Genomic DNA, 11355 nt, shown 5'->3' with positions numbered 1-11355 from the left:
GTGAGGTGCAAGACAGGGTGGGGAGATGTGGAGTTCTCCAGGCACTGAGAGCTCCAGACAAGGTCTGTCCAGGCCAAAACCAGCTGATGTCTCACCCACACAGGTGGGGGCCTGGGCAAGCCAGACAACCTGTGTGTGAGCTCCACTTCCCTTTCCCCTCCATCCATGCAGTACATGGTGGGGTTTGAAAAGGGCAGGAAAGACAGAGAGTGCCAGATGACAGCAGTGCTCCTCCTGCTGCAGAAGACAAGTCCTCTTTTTGTGCTTTATTTACATGCTTTTGTATTCTCCCTGCCCAGACTCACCTCAGGTTGGGGAGCATGGGGATATTCTGTCCAAGATCCATCACTTTCTTGTGCCTCAGCGCTGGCTCCATGGTGGCTAAGACATGGTGGGTCTTGTTGGAACATGTGTAGGGGTCGTTTCCTCTGGCTGTTCTGGTATTGCAGGCCTCTCTACCTTGTGTTGCCCTAGGATGAGAAGAACCAGCTGATGACGACCAATGTGTGGCTGAAGCAGGTAAATCAAATGGCCTCAAACTTCCTATCCACTGCAACATTGCGGAGCACAGCAAGGATGAGGTCTGCTGCAACCTGCCACTCTGTCCATCATTATCCATGACAAACTCAGTGTCATATAACCCTGCCTGAATTTCTTCTCTCCTTTCAGGCAGTGGCTAAAGGAGCATAGAGGCAGACAGTGAGGTTGCAGGATGCATCTCAGCTGTGGGTCCAAGTCAGCTGTATTTTGGGGAAGCAACATCTCCTGGTGCTGTGACTGTTGCTCTGGGATGCTGCCTGTGTGGTGAGGGACTATCCTACCTTAGACTTAGAGATCTTCCGAGCACTGTGTCCCTTGCCCAAGCTAAAATAGGTTTCTTCTTCAGCACAAGTAAAGAGAAAGAAAATGTCAGTGTGTTAAACCCCCAAAATTAAAATCCGTGGGATTTCTGAAAATTAGTCATAACTCTCTATCTTGCTTCTGGAAGTAATTTACACAAGAAAAGGAAAAGTGCAAGATGAACTATTAGGTCTCCTTCACTCCTGAAGAACATTGTATTTGGTTTAGATTACATTGCACCAGATTGTTGACCTTGTGATAAATATTTTAAGTCTCTCAGCCATGTGAGTGTCTGTAGATGTGTCAGATGATCTTAGGGAGAGGACATAAAATCCAAGGCTTGCACAGAATGATGCTATAGGAAGTAGTTCCCAGGTTGCTGGGCTGGTGGAAGAAAAGTGCAGCTCAGTTTGTGTCTTCAATTTGGTGTCTATATCCTTGGAGTGACTGAGCTCTTGGATGGCGTGGTATCCTGGATACTGTATGGGCACTACGCACAAAGATGGCCTCTCCTTTGGCCAGTTCCCCTATCCAGGACAAAAAGACTCCTATGCTGTGGGACAGTCTTCCTCCCTCTGGCTATGTGACATCTCCATAGATGCATTAGTGCATTTGGGACAGTTTTATTCAGACATTCACATAGGGCACATTTTTGTTCACAGCACTGACCTAGTTTGGAGCCTGTGTCACCACTCAAACCATAGAAAATCAGGTTATGCTGCAGGTTCCTCTGAGCATGCAGCATAGCTAGAGCAATGCCATCATCTGCTCCTTGACTCTCAGGTGAGAGGAGGAGAAGAAAGATTTTCTCTGATTCCTCTGCCTTGAACTGATGAAAGACCTACACAGGAAGCTGCACTGCAGACATGTCAACTCCTCCAGATAACTGAATACTGTTCATATGGGTTGATGAGCTGGGCTCTTGCTGGATAATACCATTACTAGCATCCCTTCTCCATTGGAGGGTTCTGAGGAGCCTCAGATGTGCCATCAAGTACATTATGAAGTGCAAAGCAGAAAATAAGTGAGGCATGGCCATTGATTTTTACATATGCTGATATCTCCAGGAGGATGGGCTGAGCACTATATACTCATGGTCCAACCCAGGTGTTCTGATCTGAGAACTGCACATTCCTGTAGGCTTAGCATGAGCTGGTTTCACATGCAATTCAGTGCTTAGAATATTGTTAGAAATTGCAAGAACAACAGCTGAGAAAAATGCCTAAAACAAAGCAGCATTAAAATATCTTTCTCTTTTGGTTAGGGAAAAGTGAAGAACACTCAAACCTTTCCAAGGACTCAGAGCTCCTCACTCTGCAGGAGCTGGGGAGGTGAGGGGAGGTTGGTCCTCACCTTGTATGTGTGAAGTGCACAAATTTGGCTTTTCTTAGATGTGCAAAGCTCAAAATCAAAGGGTTTTCTTCTTTAATTTTTCTTTTTTTTTTCTCCCCCCCACCTCTAATTCAAGTTCTAAAGATGCAGGGAACTGACAATGGGCTTCCTGGCAAACACAGAAGCTGCAAAGGAGTTTTAGTGGTTGCTGAGTTTTGTATGTTGTTGGGCAAGCTGTAGAATTTATTGCTAAGTCTGGGCTCAGTGTTCCTTGACCTGGCTTCACTACGTTAACCACCTTAGTGACAGCCCAGAGGCAGGAATTTGGCAGAGCTAAAGGAAGGGCAGAGTAGTGGGATATCTGGGAAGGCAGGGAGAGGAGAAGAAAAGGCCTTTTGCATCAGCTCCTACAGTTCATGTCAGCAAAGTCCATGGGGAGATTCCCATTTTGAACTGTTCATCTTCAAATACTGCACACAGTCTGTTTTCTGCTCTTGTAAGGAGACATTCAACTATTTGCCTTGCAGACATGAAAGAGCTCTTCAGCTTGGAGATAAATCAATGCAGAGCATGGGGGAGGGAGGAATGCTGCAGACACACGGATAATCCAGGCCTTCTGCTAGGCTTTAGGAGGGCTCTACCTACCAAGCACGATCAAAATACCAAGTATGATCTTGGGCCCTGTCCTTCCTTTCCTCCTGGAGGAGGAAGACACTCTCATTGCACATGGGTCTCTGCTGAAGCTCTGGATTTCAGTAAAGGATTGCACTAATGAGTGGGTATGGCTGTGAAAAGCATGTGGAACTGAAGCAGTAGAAGCAGGGCTATATGGTGGGAGAAGAAGCAGAGAATGTTGTTTTTTGATTTGTCCTTAACTTATGAAGGAAATTGACCTGAGAAAACTGATCTCTGAGCAGTTCCTAGTAGTGGAGATTGATGGAAAGCATTTCCTTATTTGCTTCATGGTATTACCCACAATCCACAGATCTTGTTTCCCCTTGCTGCAGTTCTTGTGAGCAACTGAAAAACTATATTATGAAAGTAATCAGAGAGATGCTGTTCCACTGCACCTCGATTTCTGGGTTTTTGGTGCCACTTTGCTAGGCTCTCTCCAGGTAACAAACAAGAGACAATAGTTCAATGTGATGAAAATGGCCAGGACTTTTCTTGCTTTTGCATTTTATTTTTAGTGGCAAAATAAAATATGTAACCAAATTCTACGCAACATCGTCATATCTTTTTTCTGTAATAGCATGTCAGTCTTTCTCATGAAAGAACAATGATTTGGTTTGCAGGGCCAGTGTAATTTAGCATATAGAGATAGATGTCTTAATATAGACACTGCTTACACGTTGACATTATTACCATTACTGAATCATAAAACAGCTGAAGTCACCTTTGTCTCCCATTCAATACTGTGAAATATCTGTGGGAAAACAGACAGTGCCCACTTCAAAGCTGCCTAGATAGGCTTTTTTACGAGGTTCACCTCTGAATAAAAGGGGCAGCGCTTATTGGGATTGTCTCCCAGCCATGCCTGCATGACAGACAGCCTTTCCTGCAGCTGTTCAGTCATATGCCAAGCTCTGCCCTCAGTGCTGTACAATACAGAACCATGAGGCAGATGGTGGGTGAAGGAATGAGGCTGTGGGGGCTGAGAAGACAGAGGACTCCATTGACTCATTGCAGGAATGGATGGACCACAAGCTCTCCTGGAATCCAGAGGAATATGGTGGGATTACTGCTATCCGAGTCCCTTCTGAGTCCCTGTGGCTTCCTGACATTGTTCTGTTTGAAAAGTGAGTGTCATGTTTCTTATTCCAGGCTTAGGCCATAGCATGGACAAGACATTCCAGCTATCATGGAGCTTGCATGCACTCTTAGAAAGCTGTTTATTTAGGCAGTATGAATGTAGCCTTTGCTTGCATGTGGATGTGAGGGTGCAACACTGCAACAGTCTGAACTTGGTACTGTTTCTTTCTGTCTGACTCACAGTGCAGATGGACGTTTTGAAGGGTCTCTGATGACCAAAGCCATAGTGAAATACAACGGAGTGGTGACCTGGACGCCACCAGCCAGTTACAAGAGCTCCTGCATGATGGATGTAACCTTCTTCCCCTTCGACAGGCAGAACTGCTCCATGAAATTTGGGTCATGGACATATGATGGCAGTATGGTGGACCTGATTCTAGTAGATGAAAATGTAGATAGGAAAGACTTCTTCGATAACGGGGAGTGGGAGATTTTAAATGCCAAAGGTATGAAAGGCAACAGGAAGGATGGGCTGTACTCTTACCCATTTGTCACTTACTCCTTTGTGCTGAGACGCCTTCCACTGTTTTACACTCTTTTCTTAATAATCCCTTGCCTGGGATTATCTTTTCTAACTGTCCTGGTGTTTTACCTGCCTTCAGATGAAGGAGAAAAGCTCTCATTGTCCACTTCAGTTCTAGTTTCCCTCACTGTTTTTCTTCTAGTGATTGAGGAAATAATCCCTTCTTCTTCCAAAGTTATCCCTCTAATCGGTGAGTATCTACTGTTCATCATGATTTTTGTGACCCTCTCTATCATTGTGACTGTTTTTGTTATCAACGTCCACCACCGCTCCTCAGCAACTTACCACCCCATGGCTCCCTGGGTTAAAAGACTCTTCCTCCAGAAGCTGCCTCAGCTACTCTGCATGAAGGGACATGTAGACCGTTATTCCTTCTCAGACACTGAAGAAAAGGAAACCACATTGAAATCAAAACTCACAGGAAAGCAGAAACACAAACAAGCAAAAGATGGAGAGAAGGTTGTGATTGCCTTTCTGGAAAAGGCAGCCGATTCCATTCGGTACATTTCCAGGCATGTTAAAAAGGAGCACTTCATCAGGCAGGTAGGTGAAGGGGACATCACAGCTTCCTACACAGCAGCAACTTCCGCCGTTTTCCTTTTCTGCATTCTGTTTGTTGCTTCTTGCATTCCTATTGCTCATGTTCTGGGAGCTTTTGCTGGGTGTGGTTTCTGGGAAAGCATGTTACTTCAAGAACAGTGCTGAGTATAGGAGTATATCATCCCAGGCAGAAGAGGCCACAGCTGGCTGTCCTGGAGGGATTCCTGTCTTGGAGTATTTGAATAACCTGGCCTTGGTTGAGGTGGGGACAGAAGTAAGTGGAAAACTTCTGAGTTGCCACATGCTCTGATAGTGTGTCTTTCACAGTAGTTATAGGCAAGCTTTGTGGCAATTGCTAAGACTCACCCTTGGCCTCCCAGCTATTCTACCCAGTGTAGATGCCCTGTTTTGAGCTGACATCATCATGGCTTGCAATAATAAAAGTTCAGGTTAGACCATCATCTCCTCCCAGCAACCCACCTGGCTATTAACATGGCAAGTTTTGAAAGTAAAAAAGTAGTGTGTCCATAAACAGTACACCTCTCACAAGGGTAGGACAGCCAAGCAAGGCAACTAGCAGTATATGGAAAAAGAAGATATTTTCTTAGCACTTTCCTAGCAAAAGCCAGGGCTTTATTTACATTTTACTGATGTTATCAGCAGAGAGATGAACAGTAAACCAAATGTGCAGTATGTAAGCATGTAGTGTCCATGACTTATATCTCCTCTTTGAGGCTTGGGTTACTTAAAAAAAAAGTCCCCTGCGTCACTTTTATACACAGTTCTTTCATTTATTCAATGCAGAACTTCCCTCCTTCATGGATGCAGCATGAGCCAGCAGAGCACTTAAGCAAACATAAGTCGATGGGACCGCTAGTACTGCAAGTAAAATCTGCATCAAAGTGCTTTGCTAGAGCCAACTCCTAACCCTCCAAGGGAAATGCAGTTAAAAGAAACCTAAATCATTATAAAGACACCCTCAAACTTCAGTCTGTAAGCTTTTATCTATGCACTTAGCTAAAAGCTTTTGCACAGCCTGAAAGAAGTCTGATTATCATGTACTTAAACCATGGAAATACTCTAGTGTTCTCAGGGACTGGCAGGTATGGCTGCTGAAAAGCTGACTCATCTTGGTTTCAGGCTATGGCACACTACAATCTTCTGATTTTTCAAAGCAGATTTTTTGGAGATGAAGTATGTGCAGCAGTATCAACAAAGTACTGGGCTCCTTGCTGTTTCTGTTTGCTTCTCTCCTTCACAGGTTGTCCAAGACTGGAAATTCGTAGCTCAAGTCCTGGATCGGATCTTTCTATGGTTATTCCTGGTGGTGTCAGTGATGGGTTCAGTTCTCATCTTCACCCCTGCATTACAGATGTGGCTGAACAACACTTTGTAGAAGGTGTTACTACACTTACATACAACAAGCACAATTATATGGCCTTTGAGATTGGTCTCTATCCTACAGGACAGGAAGCAGAGCAAGAGTGAGAGAAGGTGATGTTAACAACAGGGACTTTCTTCATGTGGCTCTGACTGTTACAGCCTTAGTGGAGACTGAAAAGGGCTTTGTGAATGGCTGAATCTAGAAGTGAATTGGCTTTATGAATGAGTTATGAGTATTTTACTAGTAGTTTGGTTATAATGCAGTATGGGCCAGGATACAGTTGTGCCTGGGGATAGTAGTTTTGGCACACCCTTTATTTTTATGAGCAGATGTGTCAGTTCAAATACTACTTAATAAAATAGAATGTAGTAGCAACATAGTGGTCAGCACTCAGTGCACTGTAGCAAGTCAGTATTCAGTTTGTCTATGTTAACCAAGTAAAAACCACCAAGTTTGTATGGATAGCTTCCTTCATATATCAGAACTGGCAATTATATGGCATGTGTATTAGAAAGAAGAGTGAACAACTTATAGATAGGATACTTAAAACCTTGACTCCGTGTCCATACCTTCAGGATCAGCTCAACCATGGGGGAACTTAGAGCTCTGCCCATGCACTACCAACCTCTACAGCATGCACATTTTGTCTCTCCTCTTGACCATCATTATTATACTCTTTTCTGTAAAATATGCATTTTTGCCTTGTACAGTGTAAGATAATTAAAGGCTGAACAAGCAAGGGTTTTTCCCATGTTCCTCCACATTTGGAAACTCTGATTCCCATACCTGCATGTTTATAGATCTGGAAGTGAAAGATCACCTACAGTACACCTCCTGAAGGAACACAGCCATGCTGCTCCAAGTGGCAACAAAGAGCTTCCTAAGTAGTTCAGTTGGAAGAGGTGCAAGTTTGTCTGTGGAAAATGAAGCTTCTCATTTGTGCAGAAGTGTATTTTCTCCTGAGAGCTATGGGATGTGCTGGCTGCCAGAAAGGTACACCTTTGGGTGTTGGCTTGTCCATGTTTCTCAGTCAATTCAGATTTTCATTGCTTTGATGCATTTAAATGGAATCCTTCTGAATTATTAGAACAGAAAATGCACAGGTGAGGGTCTCACTGCATTCCCTGGGACAAAGCTCTGCCATCGTTAAATCCTTTAGAAAACTTCTCTCAGAAATTGTAGGTGTTTTTGAGGCTAACAAGTGGTTGAAGATCCAATTTTCAACCATATAAATGTAGATCTGTTGCTAAAGCTCTAGCTAGCCTTGAAACTCCAAAGGCAGAGGTCAGAAGGTGCTGAAAATTAACAAGGATACTGTTGTTGTGTGTGACATGTATACACCTCTGAATTCAGATCATCCCATCTTGTTTTGTCACTGCAGTTCACTTGTGCAAATACAATTAATAAAACTGTGTTTAGTAAATGATTTTCAGTAGTGAGAACACTCATATTTATGCTGAAGATATCCATTTTTATTTTTTGGCCAAGATATTGCAAGATCATAGAACAGACCCATTTAGTTTAGCAAATTCAGACGTGTCTTAACACAGACACTGGTATATAGATCTAGCACACCTGTATTACCAGCTGCTCTTCTCCCTTTTTATTGTTCAGGTCATTTTGTTATCCTGGCCAGTACTGTGAAATATCCATAGGAAAACTTATTTCCAGCAGTCAAAGACTCTTGGAAACAATTAGTGATATTTCCCCACTATTACTACCAAGGGGCTGCCTATTAGGGATGGTGGGTGGGAGAATTCTCTCCTGTGTGAGTGCTTCAGGTGCTCAGCTGGCAGATTATCTTGTCCTCACCTTGCTTCAGTTCAGTTTCCAACCTGCAGGCAGCAGATTTCTGTGTACCACGTGACCGTGTCGGACTGCATGCTGCTTTTCCTGGGAATGGTCAGGAGGGCTCAGGTGCTTGTATTATGAGAAGTATGAGCACTGCATAGTCCTTATGGCTTTTGAACTCCGGTGTTCCCAGCACAGCCCCCAAGACTGCTACATCTGTAGTCTCTCTGCTTATTATTCCTCATGCTGTTTCTGAGCTTCCCTGAATCTTTCTTTCTTTTTGCCCCAGAAATGCCTTCAGCATACCCCACTAAAAAATAGCACAGTGTGGGAGGACATCTGTGCATCACTCCTCCCTCTAGGCTCCTCCCTTCTGTTCCGTGTGCCCAAGGATAATAACAAATAAAATTTAATATATTAAAAGAAAAAACAACCTTTTGCCTTCTCTCCTCAAGACCTGGCTCTGGTTTGCCAGGGACTCAGTGCTGCATGGCAGGACCATGTGTATCATCCACCCACCAGGAACAAACATGGTGAAGTTCTCTGGACCTCTTAGTGAGGGAGAGGTGGAAGGGCAGTCTCCCTTGGGAAGAGAATGCGATGAGCTGGCTGAGCTATCTGATTGCTTCTGGAAACAGTATTTTTAATACAGATTCACAGATGTGAACGCTCTCAGGGAAATAAAGTTCATTGCCACTGGTGGCATGCCTACTGGTGGAATATTTAATCAGCCCTGATGTTCACCTTCAGCCATTCTATTTTCACTGTCTGTATGGCCACAGGTTCAACATAAAATGCTAGAAAACAGAAGTCTTTCCTGTCAAAATGAAATATTCAGGCACATAATGCAGCTCTCCTCTTCAAATTCTCCTTCTGTCTCCTTCCATTCTTGCTGATTAATGAGCTAGTGTAGCAAAGATCATTTGATAACATATCTTAACACCTTGTACAGTGGGCCTTAGAAAATGCATGCTCTTCAAATGTGTTCCAGGAATAATATGTAGTGGGCTGGTTGGTAAAATAGATAATGATGTGTATTCATACATATGTCTGACCATGACTACAACTATCATGCAACATTGAGGGGAACGACAGAAAAAACGATTTTCTTCTAGAAAGGACTAGGTATATATTTCAAATATATATTCTTCTTATGCCACCATTGTCTTTGCCAGATATTTCAGCCCCACTGTCTTTAATATGAGCAGAAAAAAAGGACAATCATGTACTTCAGAAGGATTCTCATCTGCCAAGGAACAGTGATGTCCAAAGTAGAGTACATGGCGTGCACTGAAAACACAGTACTGACACTGCTCAGTTAGAATTAAGACAACCTATAACAGAGAAAACCTTTTAGTCTTGAAGCTGTTGTCTGGAATAGTGATGATGCCCTTTTAGAATCCTTAGGTACAAAACCAGCAGGAACCAAAATAGACAAATGGCCTGAGATTGAACTGTTCACTTAGTTTGGAAACAATATTAGGTGCACAACTGCAAAGTGTTTCAGGATTAAGCTCATTTCCTGGTTATCCAGGAGAAACTCCAGCCCCAAAGTATCCCTGAAGCTACAGAATAGGTTGCACACCTGGGACTGATCTGAGAGGATCTTCTGAGAAATGTTTGGATCAAAGTGTTGACTGATTTGGTCCTGGGTTTTAAAAACAGATAAAATCAATGCTGCCCATCCAATTCTGTCTGTGATGAGTAGCTGCCCAGGGACAAATGTTTCCCAAGTGGGCTTATGACTGAACCTGAGCAAGAAAGTATTTTTAGAGTAGCCACTGTAGAATGGGACCACAGTCGGGCTGATATAAGGAATTGCATATGATTTGCATGTCCTGATGGAGCTGACCATGGCTTTATTAAAAGTACCAGGAAGTAAAGGGGATTTTCGTCACAAATATGACAGATAACATGTTTTTTAAAGATTTAGAGGCATGGATATCTCAAACATTTTAATTTTACATTTTAGTCATGGATGCCTCATGTCTTTTCTGCATTTACATATCGCATTCAGGTTATTCCCCTGTGGTGACCCTAAGATCATAGAATCACAGAATCATTAAGGTTGGAAAAGACCTCTAAATTCAATCATCAGTTACCATGCCCACTAACCACGTCCCTCAGTACCACATCAACACAGTTCTTAAACACATTCAGGAATTGTAACTCCGCCGTCTGCAGAGGCTGTGCCAGCACATTACCACTTTCCTAACAAGTTTTTCATAACGTCCAGTATGAAGCTCCCCTGGTGCAAGTTGAGGCCACTCCTTCTTGACCTATTGCTGTTACCTGGAAGGAGCAGCCAATCCCTGCCATGTCACAACCTGCTTTCAGAGAGTTAATACTTACCCTGAGCCTCCTCTTCTCCAGACTGAACAATCCCACCTCCCTCAGCAACTCCCCATAAGACTTGTGCTCCAGACCTCTCATGGCTCCACTGCCCTCCTCTGAACATGCACCAGGGGCTCAGCTTCTTTTTTGTAGTGGGGGATTAAAAACTTAACATAGAGCTTGACATGCAGCCTCAGCAGTACTGAGTACATAGAGACGATCACTTCCCTGCTTCTGCTGGTTGCACTATTTCTGATACAAACCAGGATGCCATTGGCCTTCTTGGCCACTTGGGCACACTGCTGGCTCATGTTCAGCCATCAAATAATACTCTAGGTCCTTCTCACAGTACAGGAGGAAAAGGTGCTCCAAAAGATGTTAGCAAGACTGTGTGCACAGCAACATATGAAGCAGGTTTGTTATCAGCTACAGATAGGTGTTTAAGACCTATTGGACTTCAAGCATAAAACTAAATACACATGTTGCTGATCTCAGATCCTCATTTGTGTACATGTGTTGTAGTATATGGGGATTGTATTAAAAATATTACAGTCAAAGAATTGGTTTCATTGTACTTTTACTTGGATTTTTGTCTGCCCTGTCCCAAGAACACAGTAAAGATCGTTGGTTCAGTCAGTAGGACTGTGGTACCTCAACTATATGCCATGCTGAATTCTAGGCACTGTACAAGGGGAGAAAGAGGAAATGTAAGAGTTGTGATCTGGAGAGAAAAGTGAGATTTTTGTTCTCTTAGCACAAATCACTTGCAATGCCCCCCTGAACTGAGGCCATGGGAGAA

General features: G+C 43.5%; 1 protein-coding gene across 1 annotated transcript; it reads left to right on the top strand.

Moving 5' to 3' along the window:
• Nucleotides 1-477: 477 nt before the first annotated feature.
• On the top strand, nucleotides 478-6443 carry CHRNB3 (cholinergic receptor nicotinic beta 3 subunit). Its single transcript, XM_065740727.1, has 4 exons — nucleotides 478-519; nucleotides 3862-3971; nucleotides 4168-5050; nucleotides 6309-6443. Exons 1-4 carry the CDS (start codon nucleotides 493-495, stop codon nucleotides 6441-6443), a joined length of 1155 nt encoding a protein of 384 aa, XP_065596799.1. The 5' UTR covers nucleotides 478-492.
• Nucleotides 6444-11355: the final 4912 nt, after the last annotated feature.

Source organism: Cyrtonyx montezumae, unplaced genomic scaffold (genome assembly GCF_038088225.1).
Source record: "Cyrtonyx montezumae isolate F1298 unplaced genomic scaffold, pur_monq_1.0 scaffold_29, whole genome shotgun sequence".
NCBI classification, from domain to species: domain Eukaryota; kingdom Metazoa; phylum Chordata; class Aves; order Galliformes; family Odontophoridae; genus Cyrtonyx; species Cyrtonyx montezumae.
Note: the sequence above shows the minus strand (reverse complement) of the source record. Positions and strands in the feature narration are given on the sequence as shown.